The following is a 27,849-nucleotide window of genomic DNA, read 5'->3' as shown; positions in this document are numbered from 1 at the left end:
TACCCCTTTCTTGCTTTCTAACCATACCCCTTGATATTGGCTCAAATGAACAAAATGTTGAATCATTGTGGGTGGAGATTAGAGATAGTAAGGGGAAAAAGTCACTGGTGGGCGTAGTTTATAGGCCCCCAAATAATAACTTCACGGTGGGGCAGACAATAATCAAGGAAATAATGGAGGCATGTGGAAAAGGAACAGCAGTAATCATGGGGGATTTTAACCAACATATCGATTGGTCAAATCAAATCACACGGGGTAGCCTTGAGGAGGAATTCATAGAATGCATACGGGATTGTTTCTTAGAACAGTATGTTACAGAACCTACAAGGGAGCAAGCTATCTTAGATCTGGTCCTGTGTAATGAGACAGGAATAATAAACGATCTCCTAGTAAAAGATCCTCTCGGAATGAGTGATCACAGTATGGTTGAATTTGTAATACAGATTGAGGGTGAGGAAGTAGTGTCTCAAACGATCGTACTATGCTTAAACAAAGGGGACTACAGTGGGATGAGGGCAGAGTTGGCTAAAGTAGACTGGAAACACAGACTAAACGGTGGCACAATTGAGGAAAAGTGGAGGACTTTTAAGGAGCTCTTTCATAGTGCTCAACAAAAATATATATTGCAGTGAAAAAGAAATGAGGTAAGAGAAGGGATAACCAGCCGTGGATAACCAAGGAAATAAAGGAGAGTATCAAATTAAAAACCAATGCGTATAAGGTGGCCAAGGTTAGTGGGAAACAAGAAGATTGGGAAAATTTTAAACGACAGCAAAGAATGACTAAGAAAGCAATAAAAAAAGGAAAGATAGATTACGAAAGTAAACTTGCGCAAAACATAAAAACAGATAGTAAAAGCTTTTACTGATATATAAAACGGAAAAGAGTGACTAAAGTAAATGTTGGTCCCTTAGAAAATGAGAAGAGGGATTTAATAATGGGAAATGTGGAAATGGCTGAGACCTTAAACAATTATTTTGCTTCGGTCTTCACAGTAGAAGACACAAAAACCATGCCAAAAATTGCTGGCACGGGAATATGGGAAGGGAGGACCTTGAGATAATCACTATCACTAGGGGGGTAGTGCTGGACAGGCTAATGGGACTCAAGGTAGACAAGTCCCCTGGTCCTGATGAAATGCATCTCGGTATTAAAAGAGATGGCGGAAGTTATAGCAGATGCATTGGTTATATTCTACCAAAGTTCTCTAAACTCTGGGGAGGTACCATCGGATTGGAAAGCAGCTAATGTAACACCTCTGTTTAAAAAAGAGGGCAGACAAGAGTCAGGTAACTATAGGCCGGTTAGCTTAACATCTGTAGTGGGGAAAATGCTTGAAGCTATCATTAAGGAAGAAATAGCAGGACATCTAGATAGGAATAGTGCAATCAAGCAGACGCAACATGGATTCATGAAGGGGAAATCATGTTTTAACTAATTTACTGGAATGCTTTGAGGATGTAATGAGCATGGTGGATAGAGGTGTACCGATGGATGTGGTGTATTTAGATTTCCAAAAGGCATTCGATAAGGTGCCACACAAAAGGTTACTGCAGAAGATAAAGGTACGCGGAGTCAGAGGAAATGTATTAGCATGGATTGAGAATTGGCTGGCTAACAGAAACCAGAGAGTCGGGATAAATGGGTCCTTTTTGGGTTGGAAATCGATGGTTAGTGGTGTGCCATAGGGATCGGTGCTGGGACCAAAACAGTTTACAATATACATAGATGACATGGAAAAGGGGACAGAGTGTAGTGTAACAAAATTTGCAGATGACACAAAGATTAGTGGTAAAGCGGGTTGTGTAGAGGACACAGAGGCTGCAAAGAGATTTAGATAGGTTAAGCGAATGGGCTAAGCTTTGGCAGATGGAATACAATGTCGGAAAATGTGAGGTCATCCACCTTAGGGGAAAAAAACAGTAAAAGGGAATATTATTTGAATGGGGAGAAATTATAACATGCTGCGATGCAGAGGGACCTGGGGGTCCTTGTGCATGAATCCCAAAAAGTTAGTTTGCAGGTACAGCAGGTAATCAGGAAGGCGAATGGAATATTGGCCTTTATTGCGAGAGGGATGGAGTACAAAAGCAGGGAGGTCCTGCTGCAACTGTACAGGGTATTGGTGAGGCCCCACCTGGAGTACTGCATGCAGTTTTGGTCACCTTACTTAAGGAAGGATATACTAGCTTTGGAGGGAGTACAGAGACGATTCACTAGGCTGATTCTGGAGATGAGGGGGTTACCTTATGATGATAGATTGAGTAGACTGGGTCTTTACTCGTTGGAGTTCAGAAGGATGAGGGGTGATCTTATAGAAACATTTAAAATAATGAAAGGGATAGACAAGATAGAGGCAGAGAGGTTGTTTCCACTGGTCGGGGAGACTAGAACTAGGGGGCACAGCCTCAAAATACAGGGGAGCCAATTTAAAACTGAGTTGAGAAGGAATTTCTTCTCCCAGAGGGTTGTCAGTCTGTGGAATTCTCTGCCCAAGGAAGCAGTTGAGGCTAGCTCATTGAATGTATTCAAATCACAGATGGATAAATTTTTAACCAATAAGGGAATTAAGGGTTATGGGAAGCGAGCGGGTAAGTGGAGCTGAGTCCACGGCCAGATTAGACATGATCTTGTTGAATGGCGGAGCAGGCTCGAGGAGCTAGATGGCCTACTCCTGTTCCTAATTCTTATGTTCTGATGATCCGTTTAGTCGTAAGGGCCATATCTAACTCTCTCTTGAATGTATCCAATGAACTGGTATCAACAACAACACTGCGGTAGGGAAATTCCATAGGTTAACAACTCTGAGTGAAGAAGTTTCTTCTCATCTCAGTCCTAAATGGCTTGCCCCTTTATCTTAGACTATGTCCCCTGGTTCTGGACTTCCCCAACATTGGGAACATTCTTCCTGCATCTAACCTGTCCAGTCCTGTCAGAATTTTATATTTTTCTATGAGATCCCCTCTCATCCTTCTACTCCAGTGAATACAGGCCCAGTCGATCCAGTCTCTCCTCATATGTCAGTCATGCCATCCTGATAATCAGTCTGGTGAACCTTCGCTGCACTCCTTCAATAGCAAGAACGTCCTTCCTCCGATTTGGAGACCAAAACTGAACACACTTTTCCAGGTGAGGCCTCAACCAGGCCCTGTACAACTGCAGTAAGACCTCCCTGCTCCTATCCTCAAATCCCCCAGCTATGAAGGCCAACATACCATTTGCCGCCTTCACCGCCTGCTGTACCTGCATGCCAACTTTCAATGACTGATGTAGCATGACACCCAGGTCTCGTTGCACCTCCCCTTTTCCTAATCTGCCGCCATTCAGATAATCTGCCTTTGTGTTTTTGCCACCAAAGTGGATAACCTCACATTTATCCACATTATATTGCATCTGCCATGCGTTTGCCCACTCACCTAACCTGTCCAAGTCACCCTGCAGCCTCTTTGCGTCCTCCTCACAGCTCACACTGCCACCTAGTTTAATGTCATCTGCAAACTTGGAGATATTACACTCAATTCCTCTAATGATGGGGGATAAGATTCATTTCTTTTAGACATGAATTTTCTGTTCCAAATATATTGTTTGACTAGAGGATACATTTTGCGATGCTCCACTGCTGATGCAAAGCCTGTCAATGGAGTGTCGTTCTGATAATTAGGTCTGTAGTTCAGTGCACCAACCATGCTGTGTTTCCAGAGGGATGGGCCTAGGCAGTTGAAAGCAAAGCTTACCAATAATAGGGTGAAGGCAGGCAGGGAAGGGCAAGAGACCAGAATCATAGAAATCATAGAAACTTACAGCACAGAAGGAGGCCATTGGCCCGTCGTGCCTGTGCTGGCTCTTTGAAAGACCAGTTGTGCTTAGTCCCACATCCCTGCTTTTAGTCAGTAATCTTGTAAGTTCCTCATCCACATCTAACTATCTAACTCCCTTTTAAAATTATTTATGGAATCAGCTTCCAACACCTTTTCGGGTAGAACATTCCAAATCACGACAATTCTGAGTGAAAACATTTCTCCTCATCTCCCCTCTAGATCTTTTTCCAATGATTTTGAAGCTATTCCCCCTAGTTATTGACCCACTTACCAGAGGGAATATTTTTTTCCTATTTACTCTATCAAAAACTCTCATCTTGAAAGCCTCTATTAGATCACCTCTTAACCTTCTCTGCTCCAAGGAGAACAGCCCTGACTTTTCCAACCTCTCAACTGAAGTCCCTCATCCCTGGTAACATCCTTGTAAAGCTCCTCTGTAGCCTTTCTAAGCCTTTACATCTTTCCTGAAGTGTGGTGCCCAGAATTGTCCACAATACTCCAGCTGACGTCTAACCAGTGATTTATAAAGTTCTAGCATGATCTCTGCTTTTATATTCTATTTATCTATTTATAAACCCAGTAACCCTGTTTTTTCAACCACCTTATCAACTTGCCCTGCTATCTTTAAGGATTTGTCTATATGGACACCAAGGTCTCTCTGCTCATCCACACTTTTCAAAATCCTGCCATTTATAGTATACTGTCTTTCCATAGTAGTCTTCTTCCATAAATAATTTTAAAAGGGAGTTGGACAGTTACATGTGGATGATGAAGTGCATCACTTCACACTTCTGTACTGAACTCCATTTGCCATGCTTCTGCCCATGTCATCCTGAAAGCCTCATCACGATCTACAAATTTCCCAAGTTTCGTATCAACTGCAAACTTTATAATGCTGCTCCCTGCACCCGAGTCTAGGTCATTTATAAAAATTGCAGAGTAATTGACCCAAAACTGACCCTTGGGGAGTCGCTAGAACAGAGAGTTCTGGGGGGAGTTGTAAGGCTGCAGAAAATGTTGAATTAAGCTTCATTTTCTGTAAGTTCCTTACCTTGTCTGTTCTCAATTAAGGGTGATATATTTATATTATTCCTACTATATTTGATACTGATGTTCTTAATCTCCTGTGTCCCTACTGTTAAAGTGGCACATATATCTCATTTTTATAATTGCTAATTCATTGTGGATTTTTTAAACTCAAGACTATCAGAAGTTATCTGAAATCAGCCAAGTAGCTCATGTAATTATCATATTTTTTTACTATTCTAGTGTTAAAGAAAAGTTACATTTATTTTAAGCTAAATTAAAGTTAAATAGAAAAGCTATTAAAGTTTTAATGTATCATAAATTTAAAACATTAACCACAAAATAACTGCTTCCATTGACTATTTAAATTCTTTTAGAGTCGAGTTAACTGATAAGGCAGCTGAAGTAGATATGCTAACTGATGCACTGGCAAATGAACAGAAGAAAGCACGGGAACTGCAGTGGGCACTTGACAAGGAAAAGTGTAAGCTGGATAGAAAGGAAGAGCAAGAACGAGAGGAATTGGAGGTTTGTATGCTTTTGTTGTCTTATCAGATATGATTCAGTGCTCTTGTTTTATTGACTGCCACCTCTCTTGCCCCCTCCCCAACCCAAACTTATTTAATTGTTTGCTTAACCAAATTTTAGTATAAGCCATAAAATGTTATCAGTAGATTTTCTGAATTCAGGTCATATTTATGAGCAAATCTAGTCAAAAATAAAACAATGGTATTAACATTTTGAGTTTAGTCACTAAAATAATTTTAGAAGGAACAAATTTAAAAATTTTTGTAAGTAATATTTTACAACTGTCTTCATGATGTATAATGCTAAAAGGATTTTCTGCACAACACTACCTGCATCCTCAGTGCCTCTGCCCCATGGAATTTCATTCAAGCACCTGTATGTGATGCGGGTGACTGACAATATCTTGTACATTGATGTTACCTGTCAGATAAGATGAAGCACTCACTGAACAAATTAAAGTACTTGAATGTTGCAGAAAAATGCTTTATGCCAACCTTAAGGTTGCTGGGTTTAATCGTGTTTATCTTTAATATTGAAGTTAAATCAAGCAAAACTAAGGGTTATGATGAGGCTTAAGCCTGAAATCAAATGATCAGATCACAGTTCAATAAGTTCTGGGCAGATTAGATATCTCCTGCCATATATTTGTGTAAGCGGAAATGATTTATAACATTTCAGTGAAAATCCCGATTCACATATCGAAATAAAGAGTTGTTTTGAGGACTGTACTTTTGTTCTATTATTAGTGGGAAATTATATTGGTAAGCAATTTTAGCAAAATCAGAAAAAATAATTTACTCGCTTGTAATAACTTAAACCTGACTGACTGACTTTTTTTCTTGGGTGTGAAACACTAGTAAGATGTGCAACTTAAAATAGTCACAAATATTTCAGAAATTAGAACGTTAAGATATATTTGACACAAGCATAATGGATTAGAAAACCATGTTCTTGTTTAATTTCAGGACTTGAAGTTTGCACTTGAAGATCAAAAGAAAAAACATTTGCAGTTGGAGCGTGCTTTGGAAAAGGAAAGGGTGACAATAAATGAACTCAGACAGAATGTAGATTCTGAGAAAGCCCTACATGAAGCTGAACTGTCACATGAGAAAAGCCGCATCACTGAGCTCCAGATTGCCTTAGATGCTGAGAAAGCCAGAGCTTATGAGTTAAACAGTGCGCTAGAGCGAGAACGCCAGCTCGCTAAGCAGCTTCAGAGTGTAGAGGAGAAGCAGGAAGGGATGCAGAAGCCAGCAAGGAGGACATCTGAGATGCTTCTAGAGGAGCTACAGAGACAGCTAGAAGATCAGCATAATCGTATAGTAGAGTTGGTGAGTGAGATGGAAAGGTATAAACTTGAGTCAGTTCAGCTGAGACAGCGTCTTCAGGAGCAGCAAGAGATTCATAGGAAGTCTCTGTTGAAGGAGCAAGAATCGCACAGACTGATTCTGGAGAAAGTGGACTCCTTGCAGTTACAAGCAAAAGAGCTCCTGCACCAGTTGGAAAAAGAAAAACATGAAGTTTTAAAATTGCAAAGAGAGGAGGGAAAATTGAAAAAAACACTTCTGGCATTACAGGAAACTGAACAAGTGAGAAGTGAAAGAGAAGCAGAAAATCAGCTGGAGAGAGATGTAGTTGTCACTGAAAATGTTCCTCAGACTGAGGTACGTTGTGTAAACCTATCTAATTACTCGTCTCTGCAACTTGACATAACTAAAATTGTAAAGTCTTCATACAACAAAACCAGCAACTTGCATTTATATAGCGCTTTTAATATGTGAAAATATCCCAGTGTTTCCCAGGAACATAATTAGACAAAAATTGACACCAAGCCAAAGAAGGAGATATTAAGATGAGTTGGTTAAAGGCGTAGATTTTTATGGTGGCCAAAAGAAATGATGGTGACACAAGATGCCAGAGTTGGAGGTACGCAGAGTTCTTGGAGCGTTGTAGCGCTGAAGGAGGGGTGAGACCATGAAGAGATTAACACACAAGGATGAAAATTTAAAATCAAAGCAAGGGTGAGCAGGGCTTAATGCGGATTAGGGTTATGGATGAGCTCAAGTTTATGGAGGGTGAAAGGTGGGAGGATGACTAAGAGAGCATTGGAATAGCCACTTCTGGGGGTAACAAAAGCATGGATAAGAGTTTTAGCAGCCGTAAAGCTGAGGTAGGAGTGAAGACAGGCCATCATCTCCTGAATCCTGGACAAAGACAAGAAATAAAACTAAAGAGTGTAATGATGTCATTTTGGTCATGTTAGGGGAACTGTTAGGTTCTAGGGTCTGGGAATACTGAGGGGAAATCATATCACTGATTTACACTTTCCATGAAAATGTAGATATTGCATATCAACAAATTGTAATAAAAATGGAATTTCACTTAGAACCATAAATCAGTGGTTCTAATATATTTTATGTTCTATAATAAAACAGCGTACCCTTTGACTCACTGGGAGTAACACAATTAGAGATTGACTTTTAATCTATAATTAATTTTCCCATGTCAGGAATTACTTTCTAAATGTAAGAATTTCTTTACATCACATATTGGACTAATTTTCAGTAATGAGTTTGAAGGAAATTGTGCACTTATGAATCTCTAAACCCTCATGGAGCAGGTCAATCACTTTAAAAATGCCTTATTGAGAGCTCATCTAAAGAGGCAGTGGCTAAATTCACTAGATGATATGATACTGAGCCATGCAGACGGGGGAGGGCTAAGTTAGCTGATCTTTGCTGAAATTAGAGAGGAGGCCAGGAATGTTGGGGATGTAATTTTTGTCCCCAGGCTAAGGAGGAAAACATCAGCCAGGATTCTTGCACCAGGTTACTACCTATAATATCTGGTGTAAAGTACATGCCTGTGATGTGGAATGGGTCGGGGGAAATCATAAAGCCTAGTTTTAGCCTTGCCCCACTTCCGCGCACACAGTCCGCACTCACTGTCTAGTCATGTATATACATCATATCATAGGCAGTCCCTCAAAATCGAGAAAGACTTGCTTCCACTCTAAAAGTGAGTTCTCAGGTGACTGTACATTCCAATACGGGAATTACAGTCTATGTCACAGTTGAGATAGACAGTGCTTGAAGGAAAAGGTGAGTGGGGAATCTGGTTTGCCGCACGCTCCTTCCGCTGTCTGCATGCTCTCGGCAACGAGACTCGAGGTGCTCAGCGCCCTCCTGAATGCTCTTCCTGCACTTAGGGCGGTCTTGGGCCAGGGATTCCCAGATGCCGGTGGGGATGTTGCACTTTATCAAGGAGGCTTTGAGGGTGTCCTTGAAACGTTTCCTCTGCCCACCTGGGGCTTGCTTGCCGTGTAGGAATTCCGAATAGAGTGCTTGCTTTGGGAGTCTCGTGTCAGACATGCGGACGATGTGGCCCACCCAACAGAGCTGGTCGAGTGTTTGGACAATGTGTATATAAATAATGGCTACTTGAGTGAGATACTGGAGCACTGCATGTGCCTGCGGAATTGGTTCTTCAGTATAGGTCATCCTCTTCAGGGAAGGAGTGGTATCGGGTAAAAACTGAAAGAAGAAAGATACATTATTAGATTTGAAACCAAAGTCCATAAATGAGGTAGATATTTGTTGAAAAATGTAGGATGGGAAATGCATAGCTAATTGTGTGTCCAAAAGGTAGTAGTTACTTTATGCATATCAAAATGCACTGCTAAACCTGACTTGGGGCACAAGTAGAGAACTCAATCAGTGCAATACAGAATCTAAACATTGTTTTTCTAATGTTCTCACTCGTTTGCCAAATTAAAATGATAAAATCAAATACTGAGCTGCAATCTTAATTATCAACATTTCTTTCTGGCTATCTTGAGATGCATTTAAATACCCTTGAAAGTAATATAAATATTTCCTCAGGGTTTCACTTTTTCTCACAGACAAGGGTTTCCTGACAATTGTTTATCCAAACAAAGGACATTTTATCCTTCTAAATTGGCTGCCATTTTGATACAGCTTGCTGATATGTTTTATTCGATTTCAAAATAACATGCAATTGAGCAAAAATAAAATAGATCAACTTGAGCTGAATGTATATTAAATTCCACTGACGTGGCTGACAAATTTCTTTACATATGGTAAGTTTTTAACTAGTTGACCCCAAATGAAAAAGGAGAGCAAAGCCAACTATTATATGCTAAACTCCTGGTTTGCAGTCACAATATTAGCTTCTAGTGTTTCGTGTACGCTGAGCCCTGGAGCAGTGCAGCAGGTTTGACAAGTTTTCAACAGTTTTTGAACCAACAGATCATTGTTCTAATGGTTAGAGAGGCATGTCATTATCAATATTTTCAGCAAGGTCCTCTTCCTGGAAAACATTACTCGGTTTCTGTTATGTGCTTTGCTAGGCAAATATTTGGCAACACAAACTGGCAGTACTGTCAGCTGTGGCTCAGTGGAGAGCACATTCGCCTCTGAGTCAAAAGGTTGTGTGTTCAAGTCTCACTCCAGGGACTTGAGCATACAAATCTAGGTTGACACTCCAGTGCAGTGCTGAGGGCGTGCTACACTGTTGGAGGTGCCGTCTTTCGAGTGGGATGTTAAACCGAGGCCCCGTCTGCATTCGCAGGTAGACGTAAATGATCTCATGGTACTATTTCGAAGAAGTGCAGGGGGGTTATCCTCGGTGTCCTGGCCAATATTTATCCCTCAAATCAACATAGCAAAAAAACAAATGATCTGGTCATTATCATATTGCTGTTTGTGGGAGCTTGCTATGCACAAATTGGCTGCTGCGTTTCCCACAGTACAACAGTGGCAACACTTCAAAAAGTACTTCATTGGCTGCAAAGCGCTTTGAGATGTCCAGTGGTTGTGAAAGGTGCTATATAAATGCAAGTCTTTTATAGAATGTAGAGCAGCAGACACACAATTGTTGAGTCATAAATCATTATTACCATTGCCAATCCCACCACCTCATAAATGAAAAAACAAACTCTTAAAAAAATTATGAGATTTGGTATAGAAATCATGAGTTGCTATTTTTTTTTCCGGACCTTTGCTCCAGACAGGAATCACATTCGGCCGTCACTGACCGATTACTGACATAAGAACAAAAAAACCAGGAGCAGGAGTAGGTGGATCGGTGTCCCGCTGTCGCATCACTCGCAGGCGGGCCTCGCTCTACTTTTGACTCTTAATCTTTTGGGAATATAACCACCTCCAGCCCTACAACCCTTCGAGATCTCTGCGCTCCTCAAATTTGGGCCTCTTGTGCATTCCCGATTTTAATTGCTCCACCATTGACGGCCATGCCTTCAGCTGCCTGGGTCCTAAGCTCTGGAATTTCCTCCCTAAACCTTGCCGCCTCTCTCCTCCTTTTAAGACGTTCCTTAAAATCTACCTCTTTGACCGACAAGACTTTTGACATTGCACTTTGCTTAACAAAGCAAAACTGAAGAACGGAATTTACAAATCAAAAGGGACAAAGGTGGTTGGACAAGTACCAATGAGGAACTATTGATCCCTAAAGCACTGTCAAAAATTCCAGACTGCCACGTAATGAAGGTGGAATTCGACTTATTCACTCGCTGTAAATCGGTGACCTTGGTAGAACAACCTTATTATAAATTAGAATATTCTCTGACTTACCGTGAGGAAAACCACAGGAAATCTATTCTATATATAAAAGTCCTGTGTCTGGTGTGCACATGCACAAATCGCATATTTCATTTTCTCGCTCATTCGCAAATTGCTTATTTTTTTTTAAATCTGGAGTTAAAGCTTCACTCGCAATGGAAGTCTATCTCACTCCGAATTCGCCCTTCTAACAATGGATTTTCAAGAGTTGACAATACTGCGCATTTCTCTTTATACAAATAAAGTGCAAGACAACATAGGAGCATAAAAATATGGAGTCCTGAAAGAGACCATAGTGGTCCTACTGGCCAGGATTAAAATTCAGAAAATTCCATTACAGTACATGCTCCCTCACGTAGCTAAACAGTTCCCTCTTAAATTTGCCAATGCTGTCTGTCTCCTCTGCCTTCCGGGGCAGTCTTTTCCATATATTTCCTATGTTCTGTTTTTTCGGAGCTTGAGTCCAAGGCCCCAGTTATAGAGTTTGTGACTCAAATAATTTATTAAATTTGAACTTGCCCATACTACAGAGACTTAATATGTGCTCAAAAATATATTCAAGCAACTGAAAATACCTAAATTTTGTTTAGTGAATTTTTTTTTTTTTTTTAGAAGTTTTGCGATAGTATGTTCTCAATAATAAATGAAGTACTGGATAAACAAAGTCTGTTTGATCAGTTTTATGAAAGCTTTGTAAACCAAAAGTAATGTTGGAGTTTGTCTAAGGAAAGTTGCTTCTACAATTAGTAATTTTTTTAAAGTCATTTAAAGTGATTTTTATTTCTGCATGTTTGCAGAATGCTTCCAAAATTGGACTTTCAACTGATCGAACAAGAAACTGGATCATTCAGCAGAAGCTGGCAACGACGGAGACTGGAAAGAGTGCATCAGTTTCTAGCAAGCAGTGGTACGTTCAGTCAAGAAATGATGGAGAAGGCACTGCATCTGAAGAAAATATTAACCTGGAGAGCATCTGGCAAAAGATGCAGCTGATTATTTCCAGACTCAGAACGATGGCCAACAAAGCTGCTACCAGGTATAAAGGGGTCGATATTAACGCCCCCCCACGACGAAGGTTAAAAACATTTTAAATCGCTTGTTGCAACCCGCACCTGCCACATGTGCGCCTGCCCCCATTTTTCCATCAACAAGTTGCGTGGCGTGTTTGTGTCCTGCTCTCAAGACGGGACACTTCAATATAATATTTTAAAAAGGCTCCCACAGTGCAGTTGGGAGCCTGAATTAAATTTAACACTGGATGGACACTGGGTTTCCTAGGGCTCGGGGAAACCCGGCACCTAAATGGAAACTGGAGCAGCCGGTTCAAGCCGGTAAATGCTTTTTATAGCACCACTTCTTAGCCAGGAGGAACAGAGTGCTTCCACCTGCCCCGGCCCCTCAAGCAAATCTTTTGCCAATTGCGGCTTCTCCTCGCTGCTGTGATCAGCAGACCAACCCCCCATCCCCCCAAAACCGTTACATCTTTCCCTCCCACCTGATTGCCGTGCTCCGAGCCTCCCCGCTATACCCCGATCTTTGCTTCCCTCCTGATTGCAAGCGGTGGCCAGCTGCCGGGCAGGAAACGGAATAATAAAATGATAATGAGGTCCTAGTGTTAAATTCGGCAGGACCTCCTCATTTACGCGATTTCCGGGTTTTCCTCCCCCGCAGTCGCGGTCCCCCGTTCCCACCCTGTAAATATCGGGACCAAAGATTCAGAATCAAATACTTTAGCTTTATTTGCCATATAACACATTTTTGCACCAGCAGAGTGTGTTCTGTTGTAACGTTTTCTTGGAAATTTTCCATTATTTGATGAATTCCTCGTGTTCTGAATAAACAGTGACAACATTTAATAACAATTTTAGTTAAGGAGAAAAATAAATTTATTTTCTGAATGTCATGGCTGTCATGGCTGAACTTTTTCTAGAGGAGTCAGGTAATTTTTTTCTCTGGAAATATTAATATTTTAATTTGAGTGGTCCAGTGTTCAATGCTTTTTACTGTGGAACTGCACACATTTTATTTAAAGGCTCAGTTTTTTATTTGGCTATTGAGGAGATAAGATTGGAAGAGAATTTTTTTTTAATTTAAAAATGATAACTTGCTTATATAACTAGACTAATACAATTACTTAACACTAGTAATTGTTTGAAAATCTCAATTTTCCATTTTTCTTTAACCTTCATCCTCTTCCCCCCCCCCCGGGATGGGAACACCACTTGACATTGGGGGCAGAGATTTATCTTCTGCCTTGTTCATGAATGTTAATCTGTTAAATATTTTGTGAAATTTTGACCAAATTTGAACAGAGACTTCCTCATCCTAAACACCAGGTTCCCTTAGAAGAGGGCCAACCAAGTAACGTGGAGAAGATTACGCAATCATCCATAAACACTGATTTGTCAGCTCAGCAACTTTATAATGATTTTAGATGTCAACAGTTCTCATCAGTCACTGAGGTCTTAAATGGCTATGTTGGGAATTGCGAACTAGATCGGCTGAAATCTAGTGCACAGTGCGTGATTGTGTGTCTATTTGTATGTATCCACAAAGCAGTTGACAAATGGGCATGTGCTCTCATCAGATTATGACTCCAGATCCTGCTTAATTATAGTTTATAATTGAATAATTTGAATTTTAATAAAATTCAGTATCGATTAAAAGATGCAGATCAAGTATTCTTCTTGTATCTGAATTTGAAATTATTTTCAGATGGTATATTCTACAGAAGGGAGATCAGGATACCGGGTGCTAACACCACAATAACATCACTTATACAGTTCTTGGTAGATGACTTTACACTGAGCTGCAGAACTATTTTGGAAAAGGTTTGATACTGTAGGATCCCATTTGTTTCCAGTCAGTTGGCTCAGTCTCCCCCTTATATGCTGTAGCACAGATTTTTTCATTTCATTTAAATCTTCATACATTATCTGATTTCTGTCACCTGAGTGATAATAACAGAGGTCTTAGAGGGACTTTTGTGCTCGCTGTTGGGACTTTTGTATGATGCTAGGAGAGAAAACTGATTAAAGTAAAAAGGAGGAAAGAAATGTTAACATGGGCAACTGTTAGTATTTGTGTTAATTTTGCATGTTTTAAAATCATAAGTTTCTTTGGCTGATAAAATATGAACAAATGCATCATTCATTCACAGCACTGAAACCACAGATAATGAGGACCTGATTTGGCTACAGAATAGCATTCAGGATGTGGCGTCACAATTACAACAGCTGCAAATTCCTGTACTTCCAGAGGTGAGGTTGAATAATTCTAAGGATGTAGTTCTTTTGTTTCCCATTTTCAATTATGTGATGTAACAGTTATCTATCTACATAGAAACATAGAAACATAGAAAATAGGTGCAGGAGCAGGCCATTCAGCCCTTCTAGCCTGCACCGCCATTCAATGAGTTCATGGCTGAACATGAAACTTCAGTACCCACTTCCTGCTTTCACGCCATACCCCTTGATCCCCCGAGTAGTAAGGACTTCATCTAACTCCCTTTTGAATATATTTAGTGAATTGGCCTCAACCACTTCCCGTGGCAGAGAATTCCACAGGTTCACCACTCTCTGGGTGAAGAAGTTTCTCCTTATCTCGGTCCTAAATGGCTTACCCCTTATCCTTAGACTGTGACCCCTGGTTCTGGACTTCCCCAACATTGGGAACATTCTTCCTGCATCCAACCTGTCCAAACCCGTCAGAATTTTAAACGTTTCTATGAGGTCCCCTCTCACTCTTCTGAACTCCAGTGAATACAAGCCCAGTTGATCCAGTCTTTCTTGATAGGTCAGTCCCACCATCCCGGGAATCAGTCTGGTGAATCTTCGCTGCACTCCCTCAATAGCAAGAATGTCCTTCCTCAAGTTAGGAGACCAAAACTGTACACAATACTCCAGGTGTGGCCTCACCAAGGCCCTGTACAACTGTAGCAACACCTCCCTGCCCCTGTACTCAAATCCCCTCGCTATGAAGGCCAACATGCCATTTGCTTTCTTAACCGCCTGCTGTACCTGCATGCCAACCTTCAATGACTGATGTACCATGACACCCAGGTCTCATTGCACCTTCCCTTTTCCTAATCTGTCACCATTCAGATAATAGTCTGTCTCTCTGTTTTTACCACCAAAGTGGATAACCTCACATTTATCCACATTATACTTCATCTGCCACGCATTTGCCCACTCACCTAACCTATCCAAGTCACTCTGTAGCCTCATAGCATCCTCCTCGCAGCTCACACTGCCACCCAACTTAGTGTCATCCGCAAATTTGGAGATACTACATTTAATCCCCTCGTCTAAATCATTAATGTACAATGTAAACAGCTGGGGCCCCAGCACAGAACCCTGCGGTACCCCACTAGTCACTGCCTGCCATTCCGAAAAGTACCCATTTACTCCTACTCTTTGCTTCCTGTCTGACAACCAGTTCTCAATCCACGTCAGCACACTACCCCCAATCCCATGTGCTTTAACTTTGCACATTAATCTCCTGTGTGGGACCTTGTCGAAAGCCTTCTGAAAGTCCAAATATACCACATCAACTGGTACTCCTTTGTCCACTTTATTGGAAACATCCTCAAAAAATTCCAGAAGATTTGTCAAGCATGATCTCCCTTTCACAAATCCATGCTGACTTGGACCTATCATGTCACCATTTTCCAAATGCGCTGCTATGACATCCTTAATAATTGATTCCATCATTTTACCCACTACTGAGGTCAGGCTGACCGGTCTATAATTCCCTGCTTTCTCTCTCCCTCCTTTTTTAAAAAGTGGGGTTACATTGGCTACCCTCCACTCGATAGGAACTGATCCAGAGTCAATGGAATGTTGGAAAATGACTGTCAATGCATCCGCTATTTCCAAGGCCACCTCCTTAAGTACTCTGGGATGCAGTCCATCAGGCCCTGGGGATTTATCGGCCTTCAATCCCATCAATTTCCCCAACACAATTTCCCGACTAATAAAGATTTCCCTCAGTTCCTCCTCCTTAATAGACCCTCTGACCACTTTTATATCGGGAAGGTTGTTTGTGTCCTCCTTAGTGAATACTGAACCAAAGTACTTGTTCAATTGGTCTGCTGATGTTAGAAACATACAACAAAATGGAGCTTCTTCACATACTAAAAATATGAGGAATAGCTTAACTGTTGAAATATTACTCAGCCCATTGTGTTTTTCTTAAATAACCTTGCTTGGATAAATTTAAAAAGTGACCGTTGAGCTCTGGGTGGCAGAAGATATTAATTAAGAAATCATTTTGGCACATAGGCAGGTTTACACCCAGAATGTCTTTACACAGTTAGTTCCTTATTTCTTTATCATAGAAGGAACAGATTGGAGTCTAGCTGCTTCTCCACAGGAAAGGGACAAAATAAATGTAATGCATTAATAATACACTAATTGAAAATACTATAGACCAGTCATTATTTCCAAAATCTGCAGCAGATTACTTAGTGTTTTATGTTGTGTTATTTCCTGGTGAATCAAAGGTTTCTATAAGTCCTTAAAATTGTACCTCCCAAATTTAGGAGGTGATTGGTGCTTTATTTTCTGAGCCAAAAGTTGCAATGTCCTGTAGGGACTTCCATTGGTACCAACAAACCATGGCCAGAATCTTACCAGCCCTGCGAGTGCGAGTTTGGACGCCATGATTGACAGCAGGCCAGAAGTCCGCTCTGAACCCGCCTCCTTGTGAATTTCCCAAGTGCTGGCTCTGCCTGTGGATTGCAGACCCGCGCTAAGCAGCATGTCTGGCAATTGTGATAGTTAAGAAGCTATTTAAAGCTATTTTAGCAGCATTTTTCCAGGTCCTAACCATTTTACCAAGTTTTTTTTTACGAGGTTCCCATCCCTCGGGAATCATGTCAGGTAAGTGTGTTGGATTCTCAACAGCTGTGGATTGGTTTGACTAGTTGACAGCTGCAGAAGTGGTATAAAAGCTACTATTTCACAGCTGTTCAAGTTCCAATCTTAGAAGCTGGAGCCTTCAGGATTTGGAATACACTTTTCAGCTTTATGGAGGTTCGAAGTGTTTGCAGTGAACACTCTATCCAGTGTCACCTCCTTGGAGCAACCTCTCTCACCATTGACCGATCGCTTCTGTCATCTCAACTTCAACTGCCATCTATTCCATCAGCATCGGTGCCCTGGAAAAAAAATATCACCTTGGTCCTCAGAATCCCACCACGATCAGCCCCAACACCAACATCACTAGGCACACCAGCATAACCAACAACAACACCAACCTTCTCTGCACTCACCTGATGCTGCACAGAACACAGGGCATCAGCACCCGACTACATTGCTGCCCAGGATGCCAGGGATGGCCTCACCATGGCCTCATTTGCTTCACTTGACACTGTACACCCTGGCTGCCACATAATGCGGCAAGTTGGCACCATCCCACACCAACACCATAAAGCATCCCTACAATGCCTAAGCCATTCCTTTCACACTCATCACCATTGGTGGGGTACCGTTATGTCTCACCATTCACTGCAACTCACTAAGCCACTTCGAAAGGTGCACACACATCTGTCCAAGAAGGCAAAGTGTTGAAAATAAAGATTTCAATGTTTAACAACACATTAACAGAAAGTTCACATGAACATTGGCTAAAACACGTAAGTGCCTACCCTTGTGTGTTGTTAGTTGGTATGATTGGACAAGGATGAGGGTGACTGAGGGGTGGCTAGTGAGATGGGGAAGTGATAATGTAGATAGAGAGGGATGGGTGGAGGTGTAAGGTAAGTTGGTGTGAGTAAGGATGTGCAGGAGTAAGGTAGGGAAAGGAAGAATGATAGTGATGAGATAAGTGGTACAGCAGGATGCGGTTGAGTGTGGCTTTGAAGTAACATTTCGTGATCTACTGAGATCATTGAAAGTTTTGCACCACGGACGGCAACCAGATCCTCCTGACGACATCCCTGCTTGTGCCCTCCTGTGTAATGTGAAACCAGGCTGTGTTAGTGTCCTGGGAAGGTCTCTTCCACACATGGGAAGGGAAGAGAACCTCCCTGCATCCAGTGACTCCCTCTATAAGCATATGGAGGAAGTCATGAGAGAGCCTGGGTGCAACTGTGCACCTTTGTGCAGTGCTTGTCAGTGTTTGCAGCAGCTCAATGCTGCAGAACACTGACAGCACAATTATCAAAATGAATGTGGGCATGGTCCCATTCAGGAAACTGGCTCATGGCGTGTTATCAGACCTGCTTCCTTTTAATTGACTGGGAACCTCGCAGGGTAGGCTTGACGAGCCCAATCTAGGGAAATCGTGGGAGAAACTGACATGGAGCCAGGAGCGGGATCGCAGCCCGCCTCGGACATCGCCCACCCGCCTCGGTAGGAAAAATCGAGCTCCATCTGTTTGGAGTAGCAGCTATTACTTTGTGTTGCTAGTGGTGTGGCCCAGTTCAGTACCCACCACTTAAGCTGTGAACATAAATAAGACAGAACATTTCCCACTACCATGTCAATTACAAAGTTGCTGCTTACAATGTGTTAAATGCACCGAATATTTTGAGCAAAATCTGGTGTTCTTGTTAAAGTGCAATTACCTATTATACTTCTCGCTAATGGAGCCACATGGGGAATTCATTTTGATAGAAAAGTTAAAGAAAGAAAACCTTGCATTTATATAGTGCCTTTCACAACCTCTGAACATCTAAAAGTACTGAGAGTCAATGAAGTACTTTTGAAGTACTGTTGTACTGTAGGAAAGTTGACTGATTTCTGCAGACAGCATCTGTATGGAAGTGCAAGTGAGAATGTTGTGGTTTTTCGCCGTGTCCCATCTATGTGAGAATCGTGCAGAATGTTACAGAATGACGGTGATGTACATTGCATCAGAGAAAAATATGAACAGGTCAGAATTATAGAGCACTGAGTTCCAGCAGCGTCTCCCATTTACCCAATTAGTACAGGATAGGTCAAGTATAGTCAGCGAGGAGGGAGATTAATGGGCTTTAAATGGACCACTTTGAAGTATAAAATATACAATGCGTATAGTGGGCAAATGGCATTAGTACGAATGCGTCTGCTTTAAGCGATGGGGCTCTAAAACCAGATCTAATCTGAAGTGCAATGTGTCTGCAGAAGATAACATCTTTAAAGCTGAAAGTCTTTCAGATTAGCACCTGTGAAAAAATACAGTAAATGTTCATTAACATGACTATATATGGTTCCCCAGCAGAACATCATAATTCCTTCTGGTGGATCAAATGGTACTCTTACTGAACGACTATTGAGACAAAATGCAGACCTGACCGGTTATGTCAGCAGACTCACAGAAGAAAAGAATGACCTACACAACAGTCTACTGAAACTGGAGGAAGAGGTTCGAAAATATCGTCCGCGCAGTTCAAGTAGTGATCAGGTATTTGCTACAAATAGAAAAGCTGAACAAAGTAAAAAGAAAACTGATGTCCAAAGATGTTGTTCAGCAACCATTTCAATTGATACAATAAATTACAAGCAGTTTAAATAGCTTTAACCGATTCGGAACTTGATTAGCAAATCCTCCTATGAAGGGAACAATTTTATATTTGTATATGTAGAAAAATTGATTTATCAGTAAATTGTCCAGCAGCATTTTGTTCAATAAATTATGATACCATTCAATTTGCTCTAAGTTCTATATTTAAAATTAAAATCTTACCTTCACATGGTCCTAAAACTGAAACTTTCAGCCTGAATGTGTACAAAGTTTGCAAAATACACTTGATTTAATTGTATGAAAATGTAAAATCCTGATTTTTAGAAAATGACCAGAAAATGTAATCGATGAACATCAGCATTTCCAGTTGTAGTGCTGTTGGCAACCAATTAAAATTAATGAGTTACTGTCAGCATTAAAATTATAGAATGTAGGCCATTTTCCATGGCTGTTGTTTTTTTTTGGTCTTGAGTGTAAATATCCCAAGGAGAAACTTTTTAGTGTAGGTAGTGTTCCCACTATCAGCTAAGATTCTGCTTGGAGTGATTTTAAAAGAAACGTTCTAGGTTTACCTAGATAAAGCAGGGAAATCTTGAGCCACTTCAGATATGCACGAGTTTCATGGTGATGAGTTATTGGTTGGACTCTTCGGTACTCCCAACATACTGCACCATTGCAATGGTGGGACAAGGTTTGATTTTCCCCATACCACTGTTGCTGATCTGAATGACACTACTGTCGGAAGATGCTAGGCAGAGGCCTCTGGGAGGAGGAGATATATCTCAGGCTGCTTTTTTGCACTAATTAATGATCAGCAATGTGTTGCATTTCCTACTTAACTGCCAGTGATCGGTGTGTAATGATAACTGGGGAGAAGGAGATTTTGTACCCTCAAAGAAAACTTTGGCCTCTGACTCAGGTTTTGGGGAAGAATAGGGACCCGAATGTTGGCTGTTTAATAGAAAATCTATAAAGGGCGCAGAAGTACAAAAGACATTATTTAAAATGAATAGGTGGTGAGCTGTGGAAGAAATGCTAAAAATTGGAATTTATTTTTCCCTTTTTTCTGTAAGCATTTATTGCTGTCGCTTTTTTAATTCTTCTCTTTGTTTCCCATTTTTTCTAATAAATCTAATATGTACAATTTCACATTAGTTAAATGCTTATAGCTTTTTAGAATTTGCCAGCTCAACAGTGACACTCATAAGTCAAAGAACTGCAGAAAAGGTGATTTCTAAGACATTTAATTTCCTTCAGTTCACTGAAATGCAGTTTTGATGTAAAGCTGGTGATTTCCAAACCACTTGAATCAATGTTTTCATTTTCTTTTTTTCTGAATCGAAAGGGGAGCGATGGTAGTAAGATTCCAACACTTTTTCTAGTGTTCAGATTATTTGAGCAACAAGCCTGTGTAGAGCTAAATAATTTGGAATACCCTCACTTTCCTTTTCAGATTTAATTTTCCCATTGTGCTTTCAAATTTGAACTCAAATAATGTGAACAGGCTTTAGAAATAAATTGAAAGCTAATAAATAACTAGGTATCAGGATGGGATAACCTGCACTTGTGTTTTTGTTCCATCCTTTCATAAAATGGAGCATGATAGAAATAATGGCCAGTCTAAGAACTGGCTAAATGTGTAATTGATGCTTTGTCACATTTTGCATAGTAGTCAGGGTTTCCGTGCCAATCTCAATGTCCGATTCCATGTGAGTTGATAAAGAAGTGGTCCTGCCCTGCCCTTCACTAAGACATATACAGTTGTTTGACTGCCATTAATGGTAAGCTCAATTGGGGAGGAACCATAGAGCTAAAACCATAAACCCTTTTAGTTAGAAAGATGTCACTTTTCCAGATATTCTTTTTATGATATGTTCTTAATAGTCAATATATGTTGGTATATATGTTCTTCCCTTTTTCAGTTATCTAGAAGACCTTTGGATAACCAGGACAGTGTTGATGCTCTAATAAAATCAGAGAGAACAATTTGGACTAAAGAAAAATCAAACCTGCAGAAGGACTTAAAGCTGGCAGAGGCAGAGCTAGCTAAACTGAAGTCAGCAGCCAGAAGTGAAACTTTACAGACTGAACTGCTTGGATCAGTTTCTGAAACTGTTGCTATAAAAGTAAGCTGATTGAAAATGCACGTTTGTCTCGACTGCTGTTCTAGTTTATCATACTTATCTTGAATGTAACATGGTATGTGTAGATATATATCTGCTTTATTGACTTGAGGTGTCTACTGTACATGGTCCATGTTTCTGATCCATACAGGAGGGCGGGTATTACTACAGCCCTGTAGACCATGATCTTGGTACCATGTACAGTAAACACCTAAAGTCGCTGGAGAAATACCACCAACGATGTCTCCGCAAGATCCTACAAATCTCTGGGAGGACAGATGCACCAACATTATCGTCCTCGACCAGGCCAACATCCCCAGCATCAAAGCACTGACCACACTTGATCAGCTCCGCTGGGCAAGCCATATAGTTCGCATGACAGACATGAGACTCCCAAAGCAAGTGCTCTACTCAGAACTCCTTCACGGCAAACAAGCCAAAGGTGGGCAGTGGAAACGTTACAAGGACACCCTCAAAGCCTCCCTGATAGATAAAGTGCAACATCCCCACTGACACCTGGGAGACCCTGGCCAAAGACCACCCTAAGTGGAGGAAGCGCATCCGGGAGGGCGCTGAGCACCTCGTGTCTCGTTGCCGAGAGTATGCAGAAATCAAGCGCAGGCAGCGGAAAGCGTGCGGCAAACCAGTCCCACCCACCCCTTCCCTCAACGACTATCTGCCCCACCTGTGACAGAGAACTGTGGCTCTCGTATTGGACTGTACAGCCACCTAAGAACTCTTGTTAAGAGTGGAAGCAAGTTTTCCTCGATTCCGAGGGACTGCCTATGATGATCTGCTTTATTGTGGATTTGTATATGCAGCAGTTGTAGACAGCCTCGATGTTAACCTGAAAAGGATAAAGACCTTCCCTTGAGTCTCTGTCATTTGTATATTACCTTATCAATGTGTAACTGGAAGGAAACACGACAGAAATATGAAATTCAGTGTTTTAACAGGAACATTCTTTTCTTCTTTTAGAGAATTTATGGAAAGTATCTGCGGGCAGAGAGTTTCCGAAAAGCTCTCATTTATCAGAAGAAGTACCTGTTACTTCTACTGGGTGGATTTCAAGAATGTGAACAAGCGACACTCTCATTTATAGCCAGAATGGGGGGTCACCCATCTTACACGAATTTACAGATTATTACCCATCGTTCCAGAGGTTTCACCAGATTCCGCACAGTGGTTAGAGTTTCCATAGCAATCTCAAGGTAAGCAATTGAAATGTGAAAAGGTGTTAATTTCTTTGCCAAACTAAATAGCTTCTATGGCCCGAAGTTTACACACGATAAAAAACGGGCGCCCCTCCGAGCTGGGCGCCCGTTTTTCGCGCCGAAAATGGCGCTGGAAAAAAAACGCGTGATTCTGGAGCGCCCTGCAGCTCCATGTCTGCTTGGTGCGGCGCCCAGGGGAGCGGAGCCTACCACTCGCGCCGATTTTGTAAGTGGGAGGGGGCGGGTACCATTTAAATTAGTTATTTTCCTGCCGGCAGCCCGGCGCGTGCGCGTTGGAGCGTTCGCGCACGCGCAGTGTGAAGGAAACATTGGCACTCGGCCATTTTTGTAGTTCTTTGTAGCTGTTTAATTTTTGAACATTTTTTAATAAAAGCACATTGCCATCAGCACATCAGCACTGAGGCTTCTTGCAGCAGTGAGAAGGCTGCAGGAAGCCTCAGAAGTTGAGGCAGCCGTTTTCCCCCCCCCCCTGCCGTCGGGAATGGCTGCTTAACTTGTGAGGCTTCCTGCAGCCTTCTCACTGTCTCCTTCCCCCCCCTGCCCGCCGTCGGGAACGGCTTCCTCCCCCCCCCCCCCCCCCCCCTGCGTTCGGTCGGTTGGTCGGACCCGCACTCCCTCCCCCCCCGCCCGCCGTCTGGAACGGCTTCCTCCCCCCCCGGCTGCGTTCGGGCGGTCGGTCGGGCCCGTACTCCCTCCCTTCCTCCCTCCCCCCACCCCCCAAGCCATCTGGAGCGGCTTCCTCCCCCCCCCCCACTGCGTTCGGTCGGTTGGTCGGGCCCGTACTCCCTCCCTTCCTCCCTTCCCCCCCCCCCCCCCCCCCCCAAGCCATCTGGAGCGGCTTCCTCCCCCCCCCCGGCTGCGTTCGGTCGGTCGGTCGGGCCCGCACTCCCTCCCTCCCCCGCCCGCCGTTGGGAACGGCTTCCTCCTCCCCCCCCCCTGCCGTCGAACGAACGGCTGCCTCAACTTGTGAGGCTTCCTGCAGCATTCTCCCTGGCTGAAGCACTTTCACACAGGTAGGAAGATGGTTTATTTAATCTTTTCTTTGCTTATAAATTTTTATTCAGGTTGGATTTATTTGTATAATATTTGTATAAGTATAAATAAGGATTTATTATAGAATTTAATGACTTCCTTTCTCCCCCCCCCCCCCCCCCCCCCCCCACCTCGTTCTGGACGCCTAATTTGTAACCTGCGCCTGATTTTTTAATGTGTAGACAAGGTATTTTCAGTTCTACAAAAATCTTCACTTGCTCCATTCTAAGTTAGTTTGGAGTACGTTTTCACTGTGGAAACATTGAAATCAGGCGTCAGTGGCCGGACACGCCCCCTTTTGAAGAAAAAATTCTGTTCCAAAGTAGAACTGTTCTAACTGACTAGAACTGCAGAAAAAAAAATGTGGAGAATTGCGATTTCTAAGATAGTCCGTTCTCCACCAGTTGCTCCTAAAAATCAGGCGCAAATCATGTGGAAACTTGGGTCCTCTGTTTCTACCCTAGCCTGAAGCTAGATATGTAATTGCTTGACAGGCACTGACAGGCCAGTAGCACTGCTTTAATTATAGTCTAACAGTGCTATCAGGTGTTCAGAATTTTCCTGGTTGTGAAACCTAGGAGGAGTTTAGGATTAGATCACTGGGCCTAGCTCTGAATCCAACCAAAACTGAGCAATTGAAAATCTCCTCTTCCTTTATGGATTTAAGAGTCTTATTTGAAATGATTTTGACCAATATTGACTCTGTTTATAGTGGACATGAATGCAGGGCACATAACTTCCAGTACTATTTAGGAGACATTACATGAAAAGCTGTTACAGGACATGGAGATGTAAGAGATGATCTGCAGTTGAACTTAAGGCATTTGGTGGGGCAGGATACTATACCTCTGTTGAACCCTTCCATGTCAATTTGTTTACATCTCTGGTATAAATAGGTAAGTTATACATCAGCCGTAACTTAGAGACTGGTACTAACAGCACAAAACAAGTTGTTTTGGTGATATAGGTGCTATGCTACTTTCATCTCATTGATGGGTATCATTTATTTAAATTATGTTGAAATAATGTCTCCTATAGCCATCAAATGATACAAGATTTCTAATATAGATATGACATGTATGCCATTTGTATTATTCCTTCAGTCCTTGAATGCTTAATGTGCCAAATGTGCAAAATGTACCGTTCACCAGCAATGAAATCTTTTCATCTTGATCACAAAATTCACATTGAACACCCAAAGTTTGCTTGTACTTTTGTTTCCAAATACTATAATTAGTAACACTGGGTTGTTTACCAGATGGGATCTGTTAAGTCTTGCTGTGTGGGAGAATCAACTTCCGAATTGGTTTCTAAGCTATTTTAAAATTCTAGGCTGGATAATAGTTCTAAATACAAGGACTAAAAATTCATCAAGTTTACTTGAGTAATTCATTCTTGGTAACAGTGAGTGTGAAACTCAAGCCAATTAATGATCAAATCTAAATTATCTAATGAAATGCATTCAAGCTTAATTTAGATACTAACTTTATGATTTGATCTATTTGATTTTATATTTGAATCGCAACTAATTTATTTTGATCAGTTTTCACATTTCTAGTGCTGATGTAATGTTAGTTTTAAAACTAGTCGGTTACTCTATAAAATTTCCATGTGATTGTGGTAAGATGAAGTTTGTTCAACTTTCTCCACTGCAGATTGAGATTCTTGGTCCGAAGATGGCTGCGAGCTGGTGCGTCAAGTAGTTTGTCTGGTAACAGGAATGGTCACGGCCAGGTTTTGGGTAAGCTCACCAACGTCAATGAAGTGGCGGCATTAGTGCTGAAGTTAAAACCTTCTGTATAATGAAGCCTCTACGTTTAATATACTGTAATCTCTCAATATTTGTACTTTTTCAATTTTGTTAATTTGAAATTGTACAGAATGACCACAAACTGTGAGCACAAAATAAATGCCTTTAGGTTTCTGCTTGTGTTGAGCTCCATAACATTACCAAAAGAAACTGTGGCCGCAGTTTTTAAAGTACACACTGGAACAATTAATGGGTATAATGTATTTGTTTCTTTTTAAAAATATATTTAATTGTATTGAAATCGAAGGGGACCCGAAATCACTTTGATATTTGCCCCATACTTTCTCTCTCCCTCCCATTTAATAGTTGACTCCCTTCTCTAATATACAATTATGATTGTAGGTTATGGCAGTCCATGCAAGAGACTTGGCCATAAACTTCTGTCATTGCTGGTAATTGTTGGTCTTTAATCTGACAACAGAAGTAAGGTAATAGTGTCACCTCTGGTTTAACAAAGTACACTACCTGGTAAATTAATCGGCTGAAGATTGCGGACGGAGGCTTACCTCCGACCGGAAAAATAAATATGAAAGTACTGGGTAGCTCCCGAGCTTCAGAGTCTTTGGGTCCTGGGCCTGCAGGCGTACAGCTGCATAAAGATCCAGGGACACAGGAGGTTCGGAAGCATCCCGGCGATCACATGGGCCAGGCCAACCAATTAGAAAGGAGGTATCTTCATAAGCTTATGAGGAATTAACACAATGCTAATAAAAATAAATATTCTCATTTTCAAAATTAATTAAAAATCCCTTTAAGCATTTAAAATTAAAATTTAGTTTTTTGAAAAATTATAAAAACATTTTAATCCAGCCCAAAATTTACATGAACTCATTTTAAATTTTAAGGGCTAAACTTTCCTTTCATTTTCGGCGATTTTCTTGGCGGTACAGCTGTATTTCTGCCCAGCGAAAGTTTCCCCTTTTGTTTTTCAATGGTATCGTCCAAATCTGAAAACGTCCGCCGGGACCAAACTGCCAACGTGCACCGCCGAGAAACTCGCCAGGGTGTAAGGTTTGTCTCAACAGAAGCCCTTCCAGATCGCCGAGGGAACCGCCTTGTAAAAGCTGCTTAAACATGGCGGTAGGTGAGTACTCTGCAAAGAAAGGTAAGTTAAAAGTTCTTTATTTTTTCTTAATTGTAAAACAGCGATTAACTTTAAAAGTGGCTTGGGAATATCTTTAACTTTTTTTTTGTGAAATTTTACCCCCCATCCTAGGCCCAACCACAGCCTCGGACTAAATTTTTTTAAATCGCCTGCTATACTTAGTTTCCCCTTAACCGCCGAGAATAATGGTGCAAGATCCATTTTTTTCGCCGGGTGAATAGTTTTAATTAGTTTTAATGGGCCCAAATTTGACCCTCCGTTTTTTTCGGCACACTCACGTGAGGTGCGCTGGCTTCCTACGCTTAAAACGGCACCGAAAAGATATCCCTGTATTCTCCCCGCACTGTTGACTGTCCTTGTGCCTGGCGTGGCAATTCAATTAGGGGGCGGAGCTAGGGTTCTGCACTCAAGTGCCGGCAGCTCAACACATGCGTACTGGTGTCCCACCAACCCGTACTAATCCCCAATAGAGTGGCCTCTCGCACCGGCAGGCCTGCTGACTTCCCGGGCCGAGTTATGAAGGTAGGACTTAAGTTTTATTTTTTTTAAATTTATTATTAATGGTTTTTATGCTTCTTGAATGTTGTTGTGAAGGTGATTAGTGCTTTGCAAGGTCCTCTCCGCTTCCCTTCCTCGCCGCTCCCCCCGCCCCCCCCCCACCAATCTCTGGCTTCCTGCGCTGATTTCTTAACTCTCCTCAAGTGTTTTCTGTGTGACCACAAGTGACCACATACACTGGCCTAAGTTAGTTTGGAGCAACCATTAGCTGTCCAAACTGGCTTAAAAAGCCAACAGGCGTAGGTGGCTGGGAATGGGAGGTCGAGGCCTATTAAAAAGGCCAGCAGCAGTCGGAGGAGCCACAGGAGCGGGAACAGGAGGTCGAGGTCCATAAAAAGGCCAGCAGCAGTCGGAGGAGCCACAGGAGCAGGAACGGGAGGTCGAGGCCTTAAAAAGGCCAGTAACAGTCGGAGGAGCCACAGGAGCCAGCTGGTGCAGGGACAAAAAGTTTTTTTTTTAAAAAAAAGCAAAATCAAAGTGTGACATCACAGCCAAGCAGCTAAGTGGTGGACTGGTGTTTTTCTTCTCTTTTTTTCTTTTTCTTTTTCTTTTCAGTAGGAAACCTT

At 41.8% G+C, this 27,849-nt stretch overlaps 1 protein-coding gene across 1 annotated transcript in view; it reads left to right on the top strand.

Annotated features, from left to right (window-relative positions):
• akap9 (A kinase (PRKA) anchor protein 9) overlaps positions 1–27,849 on the top strand; it is a 353,045-nt gene that overhangs the window by 310,023 nt on the left and 15,173 nt on the right. Inside the window, exons 40-47 of the mRNA XM_070880224.1 lie at positions 5,222–5,372; positions 6,338–7,036; positions 11,770–12,008; positions 14,133–14,232; positions 19,178–19,360; positions 21,343–21,546; positions 22,522–22,754; positions 25,466–25,551. Coding sequence (XP_070736325.1) covers positions 5,222–5,372; positions 6,338–7,036; positions 11,770–12,008; positions 14,133–14,232; positions 19,178–19,360; positions 21,343–21,546; positions 22,522–22,754; positions 25,466–25,551 — 1,895 coding nt within the window. The remainder of the gene's footprint in view (positions 1–5,221; positions 5,373–6,337; positions 7,037–11,769; positions 12,009–14,132; positions 14,233–19,177; positions 19,361–21,342; positions 21,547–22,521; positions 22,755–25,465; positions 25,552–27,849) is intronic.

The sequence above is a fragment of the Pristiophorus japonicus genome, chromosome 5, assembly GCF_044704955.1.
Source record: "Pristiophorus japonicus isolate sPriJap1 chromosome 5, sPriJap1.hap1, whole genome shotgun sequence".
NCBI classification, from domain to species: domain Eukaryota; kingdom Metazoa; phylum Chordata; class Chondrichthyes; family Pristiophoridae; genus Pristiophorus; species Pristiophorus japonicus.
This window is presented reverse-complemented; position numbering and strand designations above follow the sequence as displayed.